The sequence below is a fragment of the Pseudophryne corroboree genome, chromosome 7, assembly GCF_028390025.1.
Source record: "Pseudophryne corroboree isolate aPseCor3 chromosome 7, aPseCor3.hap2, whole genome shotgun sequence".
NCBI lineage: Eukaryota > Metazoa > Chordata > Amphibia > Anura > Myobatrachidae > Pseudophryne > Pseudophryne corroboree.
The window spans coordinates 85,094,843-85,111,305 of NC_086450.1; the positions used below are offsets into that span (position 1 = coordinate 85,094,843).

The 16,463-nt window shown below is 45.0% G+C and overlaps 1 protein-coding gene across 1 annotated transcript in view; it reads right to left on the reverse strand.

The window, feature by feature from the left end:
• AGPS (alkylglycerone phosphate synthase) overlaps nt 1–16,463 on the reverse strand; it is a 398,584-nt gene that overhangs the window by 264,536 nt on the left and 117,585 nt on the right. Inside the window, exons 6-7 of the mRNA XM_063933392.1 lie at nt 10,917–10,988; nt 7,712–7,791 (exon numbers count right to left, since the gene is read on the reverse strand). Coding sequence (XP_063789462.1) covers nt 7,712–7,791; nt 10,917–10,988 — 152 coding nt within the window. The remainder of the gene's footprint in view (nt 1–7,711; nt 7,792–10,916; nt 10,989–16,463) is intronic.

The window sequence follows — 16,463 nt, forward strand, 5'->3', positions numbered from 1 at the left end:
CTTAATGGACCCCAATTCGAGGCCCATAGACAATCCTGTTTGCAGGAAATGTAGGAATCGACCCAGTTGAAATTCCTCCGTGGGGGCCTTCCTGGCCTCACACCACGCAACATATTTTCTCCAAATGCGGTGATAATGTTGTGCAGTCACCTCCTTCCTGGCTTTTACCAGTGTAGGAATGACCTCTTCCGGAATGCCTTTTTCCTTTAGAATTCGGCGTTCAACCGCCATGCCGTCAAACGCAGCCGCGGTAAGTCTTGGAATAGACACGGTCCCTGCTGAAGCAGGTCCCGTCTTAGAGGTAGAGGCCACGGATCCTCCGTGAGCATCTCTTGAAGTTCCGGGTACCAAGTTCTTCTTGGCCAATCCGGAGCCACTAGTATCGTTCTTACTCCCTTTTGCCGTATAATTCTCAGTACTTTTGGTATGAGAGGCAGAGGAGGGAACACATACACTGACTGGAACACCCACGGTGTTACCAGAGCGTCCACAGCTATTGCCTGAGGATCTCTTGACCTGGCGCAATACCTGTCCAGTTTTTTGTTGAGGCGGGACGCCATCATATCCACCATTGGTTTTTCCCAACGGTTCACAATCATGTGGAAGACTTCTGGATGAAGTCCCCACTCTCCCGGGTGTAGATCGTGTCTGCTGAGGAAGTCTGCTCCCCAGTTGTCCACTCCCGGAATGAATACTGCTGACAGTGCTATCACATGATCTTCCGCCCAGCGAAGAATCCTTGCAGCTTCTGCCATTGCTGTCCTGCTTCTTGTGCCGCCCTGTCTGTTTACGTGGGCGACTGCCGTGATGTTGTCCGACTGGATCAACACCGGCTGACCCTGAAGCAGGGGTTTTGCCTGACTTAGAGCATTGTAAATCGCTCTTAGCTCCAGTATATTTATGTGAAGAGACATCTCCAGGCTTGACCATACTCCCTGGAAGTTTCTTCCTTGTGTGACCGCTCCCCAGCCTCTCAGACTGGCATCCGTGGTCACCAGGACCCAGTCCTGTATGCCGAATCTGCGGCCCTCTAACAGATGAGCACTCTGCAACCACCACAGAAGAGACACCCTTGTCCGTGGCGATAAGGTTATCCGCTGATGCATCTGCAGATGCAATCCGGACCATTTGTCCAGCAGATCCCACTGAAAAGTTTGTGCGTGGAATCTGCCGAATGGAATCGCTTCGTAAGAAGCCACCATCTTTCCCAGGACTCTTGTGCATTGATGCACAGACACTGTCCCTGGTTTTAGGAGGTTCCTGACAAGTTCGGATAACTCCCTGGCTTTCTCCTCCGGAAGAAACACCTTTTTCTGAACCGTGTCCAGAATCATTCCCAGGAACAACAGACGTGTCGTCGGGGTCAACTGAGATTTTGGAAAATTCAGAATCCACCCGTGTTGTTGCAGCACTAGTTGGGTTAGTGCTACTCCGTCTTCCAGCTGTTCTCTGGACCTTGCCCTTATCAGGAGATCGTCCAAGTAAGGGATAATTAATACGCCTCTTCTTCGTAGAAGGATCATCATTTCGGCCATTACCTTGGTAAAGACCCGAGGTGCCGTGGACAATCCAAACGGCAGCGTCTGAAACTGATGACAGTTTTGCACCACGAACCTGAGGTACCCTTGATGTGAAGGGCAAATTGGGACATGCAGGTAAGCATCCTTTATGTCCAGGGACACCATAAAGTCCCCTTCTTCCAGATTCGCTATCACTGCTCTGAGTGACTCCATCTTGAACTTGAATTTTTGTATGTACAGGTTCAAAGATTTCAGATTTAGAATAGGTCTTACCGAGCCGTCCGGCTTCGGTACCACAAATAGCGTGGAGTAATACCCCTTTCCCTGTTGTAGGAGGGGTACCTTGACTATCACCTGCTGAGAAAACAGCTTGTGAATGGCTTCCAATACCGTCGCCCTGTCTGAGGGAGACGTTGGCAAAGCAGACTTTAGGAACCGGCGAGGGGGAGACTTCTCGAATTCCAACCTGTAACCCTGAGATACTACCTGCAGAATCCAGGGGTCCACCTGTGAGCAAGCCCACTGTGCGCTGAAATTCTTGAGTCGACCCCCCACCGTTCCTGAGTCCGCTTGTAAGGCCCCAGTGTCATGCTGAGGGCTTTGCAGAACCCTGGGAGGGCTTCTGTTCCTGGGCAGGGGCTGCTTGCTGCCCTCTCTTACCCCTTCCTCTGCCCCGAGGCAGATATGACTGTCCTTTTGTCCGCTTGTTCTTATAGGAACGAAAGGACAGCGGCTGAAAAGACGATGTCTTTTTCTGTTGGGAGGGGGTCTGAGGTAAAAAAGTGGATTTTCCGGCAGTTGCCGTGGCCACCAGATCCGATAGACCGACGCCAAATAATTCCTCCCCTTTATACGGCAATACTTCCATATGTCGTTTGGAATCCGCATCACCTGACCACTGTCGCGTCCATAAACTCCTTCTGGCAGATATGGACATCGCATTTACTCTCGATGCCAGAGTGCAAATATCTCTCTGCGCATCTCGCATATAAAGGAAAGCATCCTTTAATTGCTCTATAGTCAATAAAATACTGTCCCTATCCAGGGTATCAATATTTTCAGTCGGGGAATCCAACCAGACGACCCCAGCACTACACATCCAGGCTGAGGCGTATGGCTGGTCGCAGTATAACACCAGTATGTGTGTATATACTTTTTAGGGTAGTTTCCAGTCTCCTATCCGCTGGATCCTTGAGGGCGGCCGTATCAGGAGACGGTAACGCCACTTGTTTTGATAAGCGTGTGAGCGCCTTATCCACCCTAGGGGGTGTTTCCCAGCGCGCCCTAACCTCTGGCGGGAAAGGGTATAATGCTAATAACTTTTTTGAAATTAGCATTTTTCTATCTGGGTTAACCCACGCTTCATCACATACATCATTTAATTCCTCTGATTCAGGAAAAACTACAGGTAGTTTTTTCACCCCCCACATAATACCCCTTTTTGTGGTACTTGCAGTATCAGAGATATGCAAAGCCTCCTTCATTGCCGTGATCATATAACGTGTGGCCCTACTTGAAAATACGTTTGTTTCACCACCGTCGACACTAGATTCAGTGTCTGTGTCGACCGACTGAGGTAAAGGGCGCTTTACAGCCCCTGACGGTGTCTGAGACGCCTGGGCAGGTACTAACTGGTTTGCCGGCCGTCTCATGTCGTCAACTGATTTTTGTAATGTGCTGACATTATCACGTAATTCCATAAACAAAGCCATCCATTCCGGTGTCGACTCCCTGGGGGGTGACATCACCATTATCGGCAATTGCTCTGCCTCCACGCCAACATCGTCCTCATACATGTCGACACACACGTACCGACACACAGCAGACACACAGGGAATGCTCTTATCGAAGACAGGACCCCACTAGCCCTTTGGGGAGACAGAGGGAGAGTTTGCCAGCACACACCCAAGCGCTATAATATATATGGGAACAACCTTATATAAGTGTTGTTCCTTATAGCAGCTTAAATATATCCAATATATCGCCAAAAAATGCCCCCCCTCTCTGTTTTACCCTGTTTCTGTAGTGCAGTGCAGGGGAGAGTCCTGGGAGCCTTCCTCACAGCGGAGCTGAGCAGGAAAATGGCGCTGTGTGCTGAGGAGAATAAGCCCCGCCCCCTATTTCGGCGGGCTTTCCTCCCGTAGATTTAGATAACTGGCATGGGTTAAATACATACATATAGCCTTAATGGCTATATGTGATGTATTCTTTTGCCATAAGGTATTAAAATATTGCTGCCCAGGGCGCCCCCAGCAGCGCCCTGCACCCTCCGTGACCGCTTGGTGTGAAGTGTGTGACAACAATGGCGCACAGCTGCAGTGCTGTGCGCTACCTTCATGAAGACTGAAGAGCCTTCTGCCGCCTGTTTCCGGACCTTCAATCTTCAGCATCTGTAAGGGGGGTCGGCGGCGCGGCTCCGGGACGAACCCCAGGGTGAGACCTGTGTTCCGACTCCCTCTGGAGCTAATAGTGTCCAGTAGCCTAAGAATCCAATCCATCCTGCACGCAGGTGAGTTGAAATTCTCTCCCCTAAGTCCCTCGATGCAGTGAGCCTGTTGCCAGCAGGACTCACTGAAAATAAAAAACCTAAAAAACTTTTTCTAAGCAGCTCTTTAAGAGAGCCACCTAGACTGCACCCTGCTCGGACGGGCACAAAAACCTAACTGAGGCTTGGAGGAGGGTCATAGGGGGAGGAGCCAGTACACACCACCTAATCCTAAAGCTTTATTTTTGTGCCCCGTCTCCTGCGGAGCCGCTATTCCCCATGGTCCTGACGGAGTCCCCAGCATCCACTTAGGACGTTAGAGAAAACAAATAACGCCTATCAGAACGATATTTAAACCAGTTCAGACGGAAAATTTTCTATCTTGACAGCAATTTGGCAGTGGTCTGAGGAGTCTTCCATTTTTTTATGATATCCTTGTGACCACAGCTGCCTCCCATTCTCCATCTCCAGTACATACCACAAATGTACTAACCACGCCACGCACTGTGTTTTATAAACGCCGATCCAAGTATTTGCCGTTGCTGAGTAAATTCATTACTGTAAAACATTTCAAGTTGCCAGGCTGGTGTCATATGAATACACGCAATTAAAGGAATGCAATTCAGCAATAATTAAGATTAAACACGGAGTATGGAGTTGCCAAATTATTTTTGGCTTTGGGAGTACAGAAATGTGGGCTTGTGTGGTCTCTATGGCAGAGCTGCTTTGTAGTTATACATTCAAGTTACAGGGCCACTGATTGATACAGTTTACACTGGAGTAGCTGACCCTGAAGGACCACTATGGATGTAACATCACATAAAAGGGCTATTAATAACAGTTACAAAAACATGTGTAAAAGTATCCGAAGGCCATGGGAGCCATTTTTTGTGATGTCACAACAGTACGCCTATTAAGGATCATACACAAGGGTGCTTTTAATGTGCATGTAGAAGGTTCCGTCTGAGATGCATTCATAGCTTGGTGAGCACAGCATGACGGGCACTTAATCAATGAACACTTTGAAGAATATTCTGGCGGAACATGAGCATCTAGAGGGAGCTCTGGACAGACCATGGAAGTCCAGTAAGGACATGCTGCTTTTATGTTCCACAGCCCGTTCATGGAGAACACAGGACGAATATACCACAGGCGCACTGGAAGTGTCCATATGCACATGCCCTAAGGGAAGGGAACCTTTCAGAGAATAATACGCTTGGCAGAGGAGAACGGTGTCATAGAAAAACAATGGGGGTAATTCCAAGTTGATCGCAGCAGGAATTTTTTTTAGCAGTTGGGCAAAACCATGTGCACTGCAGGGGAGGCAGATATAACATGTGCAGAGAGAGTTAGATTTGGGTGTGGTGAGTTCAATCTGCAATCTAATTTGCAGTGTAAAAATAAAGCAGCCAGTATTTACCCTGCACAGAATTAAAATAACCCACCCAAATCTAACTCTTTCTGCACATGTTATATCTGCCTCCCCTGCAGTGCACATGGTTTGGCCCAATTGCTATCAAAAATCCTGCTGCGATCAACTTGGAATTACCCCCAATGTACGCATGTTACAACACACCATTTCTCATCACACCAACTTACATGTCACAAATAAGTGCCCTCTACAAGTGCAGAAGTTTTCTCCCTAGCATCTTGTAGTATTCAGAATAAGGGGGAGCTATAGCAAAGACTGGCGAAAGGTAATGTCAAACACAGACTGTATAAAATGGCAGTTATACACCTTTCAGACCAAAGCCCCAGGTAGGACCTATGTCCAAGGTAGAGTTTCAGTTATACAGATATGTCCTTATACATCTTTGCTGAAGGTACGCCAAGCAGCCCCTGTGCATATTAGTCACATCGCAACACAAATAGGACACACAAGGAGACTGTGCTGATGAGTTTGATATCTGACACTTGTATATCTGTGTGCGTCTGAGTCTCTGAATCTGTATATGAAGTGCTAGAATGTAGCAGCCGCAGCTTTTTCCGATACAAGTTATGATATGCTCCATATACAGACTCAGACGCACACAATATACAAGCGTATCAAATATCAGACTCCTCATGCGTCCTAGCTGCATTGCGACTAAGGTGCAAAAAGACACCTGACGTTAGCAGAGTTGCACGGGACATGGCTGCTCGCTCACACCAGGCATCTTGCTCTGTATGGTGTATTAAAAGTAGATGTCCGAGGACGCGTCAGTACTTACCCCTTTCACATTGCCGAATTGTCCCAGGTTGTCGCCATTCACATAGGGCGCTTAAAGGAGTCATCATCTCCAAGCGCTCCTGAGCCAGCCAAGCAGCAGCCTTTAGACATGACCTGGGTCTGCCTTTCACACTGCAGCTGACCTGGGTCGAACGCGGGAATAACTCTGGACACGTACCATGTTGTGGACTCGGAATGCACAACCCCGGTCAACCCTCTCGCACTGAGCCAGAACCCGGGTCAGCTCAGTGTGAAATGGTTATTAGTAGCTGATTGCTTAGCACACTCTTTCATTGCCAGAATAAAATATATTTTAGACGTGGCGACAAACAGCTTATACATTCTTCACACTTGTCTTAGTTACACAGGTTATTTTAGCCATCTGTTGATGTGTGCCCTCTCATGTGTGGATGTGGGTCAGGAAGTCTGAAAATATGCAATGCTGATAGACAAGTATATAAAGCAGATGCACAAAAATTGATGGCACATAAGAACCACTTGGCCCATCTAGTCTGCCCTTCGAGAGACATGAGGAAGGTAGATAAATATCAGAAACACATTAGATGTATATAGATAGGTAAAGATAGATATACCCCGTTACCTGACCCGGCAGTGGTGTCTCAAAAGTGGGTCAGTGGAATAGCCACCCATCAGAGGTGGTAAAGACCAATACAGTAACCACCAACTGTGGTGAGCTTCGATGAAAAGGTTTCTGTTGCCATGAATGAAAGCAAAAGCTCTGGAGTGGGAACCAGAAAGAACCCCAAATTCAGGCTTGGGACTCTGAGGCAAAGAAACCCTATTTCAGGCATGGGAACCGGTGGCAATGAGACCCACACCACCCGTGGCTGTTATTGCATGGCTATCGGGCATGGCCCTTTGGTGATGGGGTTACCAGTCCTTTAAGAACTGATAGAGGCAAAGCCACAATGGACCAATGCAATATTCATTTTTTGTTGTTACGTTAGAACAGTAGAAATGTGCTGTCAGACTTGCTGTAACGGACTTGTTTTTTACAACTTTCAGCTTAATTTGCAAAAGTAAGCTAGCACTAGGGGGCCCATTTACCAACAATCGCAAACTCAATGTGACCTGGGCGCGATATTAGCGCCCACAATCACATTGCAGTACGCAATTATTACCCCGGGATGTAATACTGAACACCCACAGGGTATGCAATGTGTTCAGAGTGGTTGCGGAACTCCTGCACATGCACCATGGCCGGGGAGGGTTCACATTTCCTTTAAGCAAAAAAGAACAATCTGACGGCTCCTGCTCACAAAAATAAAGTCAAATTATTACACCGGAAAGCTAAAATGCTATAAAGTAATACACATGCAACATACACTGTTGGCCGGTGGAGTTGAACCTGGGAGAAAAAGGTCCACCATCTGTTTTAAAATTCCCATCCCTGGTCTTCAGTATAGTGGGATTCAACCAGAACTGTGGCACATTAGCGGCAAGTAATCAAGCATACAGGGTTATTCATCCACTTACCATTTGAGAAGTATCCAATGAGACAATGGTTCTTTTCTCATCTTCTGGACACTCCAACGCATTAGATACACTTGTACCACCTGCCAGAGAAAGAACAAGGTTGTTTATAATTTGTCCCCAAAAATAATAGAAACATAGAATTTGTCGGCAGATAAAAACCACTTGGCCCATCTAGTCTGCCCCTTTTTATTTTATTTTTATATTACTTTTATCTCTAACCTTATATGATCCTTATTTCTTTGTAAGGATATCCTTATGTCTATCCCATGCATGTTTAAATTGCTCTACTGTCTTAGCCTCTACCACCTCTGATGGGAGGCTATTCCACTTGTCCACTACCCTTTCTGTGAAGTAATTTTTCCGTAAATTTCCCCTGAACCTCCCCCCCTCCAGTCTCAGTGCATGTCCTCGTGTCCTATTGCTTCTCTTCATTTGGAGAATGTTTCCCTCCTGGACCTTGTTAAAACCCTTGATATATTTGAAAGTTTCTATCATGTCCCCCCTTTCCTTTCTCTGCTCCAAACTATACATATTGAGATTTCTTAGTCTTTCTGGGTATGTTTTGTCAAAGTCAAAAATATTACATAGAGAGAACATACAGACTCCACACATTATGAGTCGCTATACTTGCAAATACACGCAGCGAGCAAAGCAATATATAGTAACATACACATTTACACAGACATGCCACAGAGATAGATTCGACACATACATACATACATACAGCACATAATTTGAACATATCAAGCGCCAGACATCATAAAGTTTCAAATTATATAATGGAGTAACGTCATGTATGTGTATTATTGGAACGAAGCAAGATGGACATGTCGTGTTTGGTATTAAAGCAACCAGATTAATGTGTATATCAATTTGATGCCTGTTATTAAATTGTAGCTCATTGTAACAAGTAGATATGATTAAATGTATGAAAGCTAAAGTCACTCTTATTAGAACAATGGATTTCCTGGAAGACAGCATGCCTGACCAGTGGCTATCTCCTGTGATTACACCATCAAGACTGGACCTTGCTTGCATATGAACTGACCAGTGACTCATCATGAATTAGAAAGTTCCCTCCCCTAGACTAGTCTGTGCACTCCCCCAAACTACATATTATATAGCTGATTGCAGACACAAGAGCTGGCTGTTCTCTTTGTCCCAGATGATGATGGAGATGCTGTCTGTCCAGTGGCTGCATAATTTTACAGAGAGAGAGAGAGTGATATGGAATGGAGACTTTATTACAGCAAAATATGGTAATTGAATCGCTGGCCGTGTCTGTAATGAATTAGTTTGTAATAACTGCTTACTGTATAAATTGTAACCATGTATATATATATATATATATATATATATATATATATATATATATATATATATATATAGACAAATTATCCTTCCCAACCTGTGGCTCAGGTGTTATGCGGCGAAGGAAACAGGCGGCACTCCAAGGACTTGTGTAGAAACTTGTTTTTGTATTCAAAGCATAGTGACAAAAAAAACAAAACACAAATGCAGGTATCTTACAACGTTTCAAGGCATGGCAGCCTTTTCATCAGGTAAGTAACCCTGGTGCTGTGGAAAAAAAGCAAAAAACGAACCAAAAAGCTTTTTTCCACAGCACTATGCTTTGAATACAAAAACAAGTTTCTACACAAGTCCTTGGAGTGCCGCCTGTTTCCTTCGCCGCATAACACCTGAGCCACAGGTTGGGAAGGATAATTTGTCTACATTATCATTTGGAGGGCACCCAGGCATTTCTTTCTTTTATCAGAGTGCCAGATGTTTTTTCCTGTATATATATATATATATATATATATATATATATATATATATATATATATATATATACATATACATACATACTGTACATTGTGATATATTGAATACATATCCTTTTAATAACTAATATATACATCAATGAGCTTTGGAACTCAGAATGTGTGGGTGTATTGTTTTCTCTTATGGGATGCAGTGTTTTGCGATGTATAGCGCACATTCATAGCACATGGTAATAAGATGCGCAGGCGTCCACAGTATATATTAGAGCGGGCATTTTAAATATTTGTTAGAAAGCAATTTGACATTTACAGTTTTGTGATGTAGGCCATGCACCATTTTAGTTGCCCTTCTTTGTACAGTTTCTAATGTATTAATATCCTTTTGAAGATATGGCCTCCAGAATTGAACACAGTATTCTAGATGAGGCCGTACCAATGACCTATACAGTGGCATTATTACTTCTTTCTTTCTGCTGCTGATTCCTCTCCCAATGCAGCCAAGCATCTGACTAGCCTTCCTCATTGCTTTGATACATTGCTTACCTGCCTTTAAGTCATCTGAAATAGTGACTCCTAGATCCCTTTCCTTCTCTGTAGTTTCCAGTATAGTGCCATTAATACTATATTTAGCCTTTGGATTTTTGAGACCCAAGTGCATGATTTTGCATTTTTTGGCATTAAACTGTAATTGCCAGACTCTTGACCATTCCTCTAGTCTACCTAGATCCTCAATCATTTGTTTTACCCCACCTGGTGTGTCTACCCTGTTGCATACCTTTGTGTCATCTGCAAAAAGGCATACTTTCCTTTTAATGCCATTTGCAATGTCACCAATAAAGATATTAAAAAGCACTGGTCCAAGTACAGATCCCTTGGGGTACTCCACTGGTAACATTTCCCTTCTGTGAATGCACTCCATTTACCACAACTCTCTGTTTTCTATCATTCAACCAAGATCTTATCCATTCAATAATCCTAATAATTCTAATACTAATTCACATCTACAGTACTTTACAGAAAGCAAAACATCATTAGCTAGTTTGGGATGTAGCACATCAAGAAAGACCACTGCCCACTTATCTTGTTTAACTACTTTTAATGCCTCACAAACTCTTATCTGACTTTGTGCCTGTTGTTGCAGAACTGTCAGCGATTCCTTCAAGTTCATCATGACCAAGCCACCATCCCTGACCTATGTGCATCAACGTATCCCTGCCTCCATGGTACACATGCATTTAAGGCTGCTGGACGATTCAGGGCCCTCGCTGGACAATCTAGTGCCGTGGATTGTCCAGCTCGGGCCCTGGATAGAGCCCGCAGCACAATCCGGGTATGCCTAGATCAGTGACTCTTTAGGACTATAAAGAAATTTGGGAAATAACAACAAATGTAAAGTTTGCCTAAATCATGCACACACTTACCACCAAAAGGAATAATGCACACATCATATTTACTGGCCAGGTCTACTATCCGTACAACGTCTTCATGACAATCTGATGAAACAGTGTAAGACACAATTTTGTGAAGACTTTATTGCGATATCTGGGGTTATTACACGAAATACAGAGTTTCCTTGGTTTCACACTGCAATAACTTTATGAATTCATAGCCTTAACCTGGCCATACACTGCGTGATCTGTGTAGACCACCCAACTGGCTCTGTTCACAGCATGAAGCTAGCTGAATGACCGTTGAGTGGGTAGAACGGGTTTGAAAATAAATGGTGTTTTTCAGTCTGTGAATGTTTATAATTAACAGGTCCATACACTGTACGATTATCATTTGGTTGGACGGTTTGCATGATTATCGTACGATGTATGGCCAGGCTTTGCTTGGACTGAATTAGCATCAAGTAAACAAATAGTTTCAGAATTGTCCTATACAATTAGAAGCAGACACAACTTCCATTCTATTGGTTGTATCAGACACATCCACTCTATACTACACTAACCTAAGGATAGGGCTACAGACTACAATTGTAGACTACCACTTTACCACCTCCCCAGCAAGAACTTCATTTGAATTTAAGGATTTAGCCATTTCAAGCGTAATTGCATAAAACAGCACTATAATTAAGTCAGCTAATATTTAACAGTCTTCATTCTGTTTAATTAATGTACAATGACTAATTTGGCCATTTTGAATGGGCCTTAAGCTATTTGTAAAGTTAACCTAATGCAATTAAATAGCAATACTGATAATGGCATGTTTAATAATATTTAACTATTACTGTTGTGTAGACTGGAATTACTACACTCTTAATTGCTACTTTGAGTCGCAATTCTGCTTAATTGGCACTGTCTAATCACTAGAGGAACACGGCTGTCTATAACAGCCCATTTTCACAGGGACAGTGGAAGCACCTTGTTTGCAGTACAAGGCACATTGTTATTCAAGAGGATTAACTAGATTGCTAATTATCTCCTGTTCATCTGGGCCTCCATTACATAGGACAATTATAACCATTTCTATAGGGTGTACATTGCAGCATAAAAACTCTGCCTAGAAGGAAAACCCCAAAAGAAGGAATTTACGTTTAACTCTTCTTAATTAAATGAAGGGACAATTATACAGCATTGATAAAAGTAAGTTTTAGGAATAATGAGTGCCTTTTTATTTCCAATTGTAAAGCGCAACAGAATTTCCTGCACTATATAAGAAACTTAATAATAATAATAATAATAATAATAATAATTTCCCCCCTTCCTGCACGTTATTGCATCTAGTGAAATAACATATTGTTGACTTAAACGAGCAATACATTATGAATGAAGCAATCTTGAATATAGGACTAGCATAAATGAATCCAGAAAAAGCAATATAAAACAATTTTGAACAAAATCTTTAATTGGGTTTGGTATGAAATTTGGACGTTCAGGATCCCGGCGGTCACATGACTGACCAGTGGCATCCCAACAATGAGGATCCCGACAGTGGTGAGGGATAAGTATTTCACCCCTTCCCTGCATTCCCTTGGGGGGTGGCGGCTAGAGCTAATCAGTAGAGGTTGGTGGCTAGTACTAACCCTTGGGGGGGGTGGCTACGGCTAACCACCTCCATAGTGCCAATGCCTAAACTTCCCTGGCCATAAACCTAACCCAGATTCCTACGTCTGTCATATGACCATCGCCATCCAGAGCGGTGGGATGTAGTTAGTTATATATACACATGAGATTGTAAATCCTCAGCTGCAGGAAGCTGCCTCGTCATTTATACACGTTAATTTCCCTGTTCGCTAATATGCTTTATGTTTGATCTATACCTTACCCAATAGGTCTTAAATTAGGTCTCTTTTCTGGACTATAAATTTCTGAATTTGCGGTTTTAAGATATATGACTTAACATAGAATCTGACGGCAGATAATAAGATTTTAAACCTACCGGTAAATCTTTTTCTAGTAGTCTGTAGAGGATGCTGGGGACTCCGTAAGGACCATGGGGATAGACGGGCTCCGCAGGAGACATGGGTACTTTAAGAAAGACTTCAGGTATGGGTGTGCACTGGCTCCTCCCTCTATGCCCCTCCTCCAGACCTCAGTTAGAGAAACTGTGCCCAGAGGAGACGGACAGTACGAGGAAAGGATTTTTATTAATCCAAGGGCAAGATTCATACCAGCCCACACCAATCACACCGTATAACTTGTGTATCCATTAAACAGTTAACAGTATGAAAAAACAACTTAGCATCAGTCCAAAACTGATGAAACTATAACATAACCCTTATGTAAGCAAAACTATATACAAGTCTCGCAGAAGTAGTCCGCACTTGGGACGGGCGCCCAGCATCCTCTACAGACTACGAGAAAAAGATTTACCGGTAGGTTTAAAATCTTATTTTCTCTTACGTCCTAGAGGATGCTGGGGACTCCGTAAGGACCATGGGGATTATACCAAAGCTCCCCGGGCGGGAGAGTGCGGATGACTCTGCAGCACCGATTGAGCAAACAGGAGGTCCTCATCAGCCAGGGTATCAAACTTATAGAACTTTGCAAAGGTGTTTGAACCCGACCAAGTAGCAGCTCGGCACAATTGTAGTGTCGAGACCCCTCGGGCAGCCGCCCAAGACGAGCCCACCTTCCTAGTGGAATGGGCCTTAACCGATTTTGGTAACCGATTTTGGTAACGGCAATCCAGCCGTAGAATGCGCCTGCTGAATCGTGTTACAGATCCAGCGAGCAATAGTCTGCTTTGAAACAGGGGCGCCAACCTTGTTGGCTGCATATAGAACAAACAGTGCTTCTGTTTTTCTGACTCTAGCCGTTCTGGCCACGTAAATTTTCAAAGCCCTGACTACATCAAGGGACTCGGAATCCTCCAAGTCTCGCATAGCCACAGGCACCACAATAGGTTGGTCCATATGAAAAGATGACACCACCTTAGGCAAGAACTAAGGACGGGTCCGCAATTCCGCCCTATCCATATGGAAAACCAGATAGGGGCTTTTATGAGACAAAGCCGCCAATTCCGACACTCGCCTAGCCGAAGCCAAGGCTAATAACATGACCACCTTCCAAGTGAGATATTTTAACTCCACCGTTTGAAGTGGTTCAAACCAGTGCGACTGAAGGAAACTCAACACCACGTTAAGGTCCCAAGGCGCCACCGGAGGAATAAAAGGAGGCTGAATATGCAGCACTCCCTTCACAAAAGTCTGTACTTCTGGGAGAGAAGCCAATTCTTTTTGAAAGAAAATGGATAAGGCCGAAATCTGAACCTTAATGGATCCTAATTTTAGGCCCAAATTCACTCCAGTCTGAAGGAAGTGAAGGAAACGGCACAGATGGAATTCTTCCGTAGGAGCATTCCTGGCCTCACACCAAGAAACATATTTTCGCCATATCCGGTGATAATGTTTCACTGTCACGTCTTTCCTAGCCTTTATCAGAGTAGGAATGACCTCATCCGGAATGCCCTTTTTCGCTAGGATCCGGCGTTCAACCGCCATGCCGTCAAACGCAGCCGTGGTTTGTCTTGGAACAGACGGGGCCCCCTGTTGCAACAGGTCCTGTCGCAGAGGAAGAGGCCACGGATCTCCCGTGAGCATTTCCAGCAGATCCGGATACCAGGCCCTTCGTGGCCAATCTGGAACAATGAGAATTGTTCTCACTCCTCTTTTTCTTATTATTCTCAACACCTTGGGTATGAGAGGAAGAGGAGGAAACACATAGTCCGACTGGAACACCCACGGTGTCACTAGGGTGTCTACTGCTACCGCCTGAGGGTCTTTTGATATGGCGCAATACCTCTGTAGTTTTTTGTTGAGGCGGGACGCCATCATGTCTATCTGGGGCAGTCCCCACTGACTTGCAATCTGTGCGAAGACTTCCTGATGAAGTCCCCACTCCGCCATTGCCACTCTGCTCCTTGTGCCGCCTTGGCGGTTTACATGAGCCACTGCGGTTATGTTGTCCGACTGGATCAGAACTGGTTGGTCGTGAAGTAAGTTCTCCACTTGACGTAGGGCGTTGTATATGGCCCTCAGTTCCAGGATGTTGATGTGAAGACAAGTCTCTTGACTTGTCCAAAGTCCTTGGAAGTTTCTTCCCTGTGTGACTGCTCCCCACCCTCTGAGGCTCGCGTCCGTGGTCACCAGGATCCAGTCCTGAATGCCGAACCTGCGGCCTTCTAAAAGGTGAGCACTCTGCAGCCACCACAGGAGAGATACCCTGGCTCTGGGGGACAGGGTGATCAGCTGATGAATTTGTAGATGTAACCCGGACCACTTGTCCAATAGGTCCCATTGGAAAGTCCTTGCATGGAACCTGCCGAAGGGAATGGCTTCGTATGTTGCCACCATCTTTCCCAGGACTTGAGTGCAATGATGTACTGACACTTGTTTTGGCTTCAATAGGTTCTTGACTAGAGTCATGAGTTCCTGAGCTTTTTCTATCGGAAGAAAAACCCTTTTCTGGTCTGTGTCCAGAATCATGCCCAAGAAGGTCAGACGAGTCGTAGGAACCAGCTGTGGCTTCGGGATATTGAGAATCCAGCCGTGTTGCTGTAACACCTTCAGTGAAAGTGACACGCTGTTCAGTAACTTCTCTCGTGATCTCGCTTTTATGAGGAGATCGTCCAAGTATGGGATAATTGTGACACCCTGCTTGAAAAACCAGCGAGGAGGCACCTCTTCGAATTCCAGCTTGTATCCCTGAGAAAATTTCCATTGCCCAGGGATCCACCTGTGAGTGAACCCAGATGTGGCTGAAAAGTCGAAGACGTGCCCCCCACTGGGGCGGACTCCCTCAGTGGAGCCCCAGCGTCATGCGGTAGATTTTGCAGAGGCCGGGGAGGACTTCTGTTCCTGGGAACTAGCTGTGTTGTGCAGCTTTTTTCCTCTGCCCTTACCTCTGGCAAGAAAGGACGATCCACGTACTCTTTTGCTTTTATTTGACCGAAAGGACTGCATTTGATAATGTGGCACTTTCTTAGGCTGTGAGGGAACATAAGGCAAAAAATTCGATTTACCTGCCGTAGCTGTGGAGACGAGGTCCGAGAGACCTTCCCCAAACAATTCCTCACCCTTGTAAGGCAAAACCTCCATATGCCTCTTTGAGTCGGCATCACCTGTCCACTGCCGGGTCCATAAGACTCGCCTAGCAGAAATAGACATAGCGTTTATTCTGGAACCCATTAGACTAATGTCTCTTTGAACATCTCTCATATATAAGACAGCATCTTTTATATGCCCTAGGGTCAATAAAATGGTATCCTTATCTAGGGTCTCAATTTCCGCTGATAAGGAATCTGTCCATGCTGCTACAGCGCTACAAACCCAGGCCGACGCAATTGCTGGTCTGAGTAATGTACCAGAATGTGTGTAAATGGACTTCAAGGTAACCTCCTGCTTGCGGTCAGCAGGATCCTTGAGGGTAGCCATATCTTGGGATGGCAGCGCTATCTTTTTTGATAAGCGTGTCAATGCTTTGTCTACCCTAGGGGAGGATTCCCACCGTATCCTGTCCGTTGGC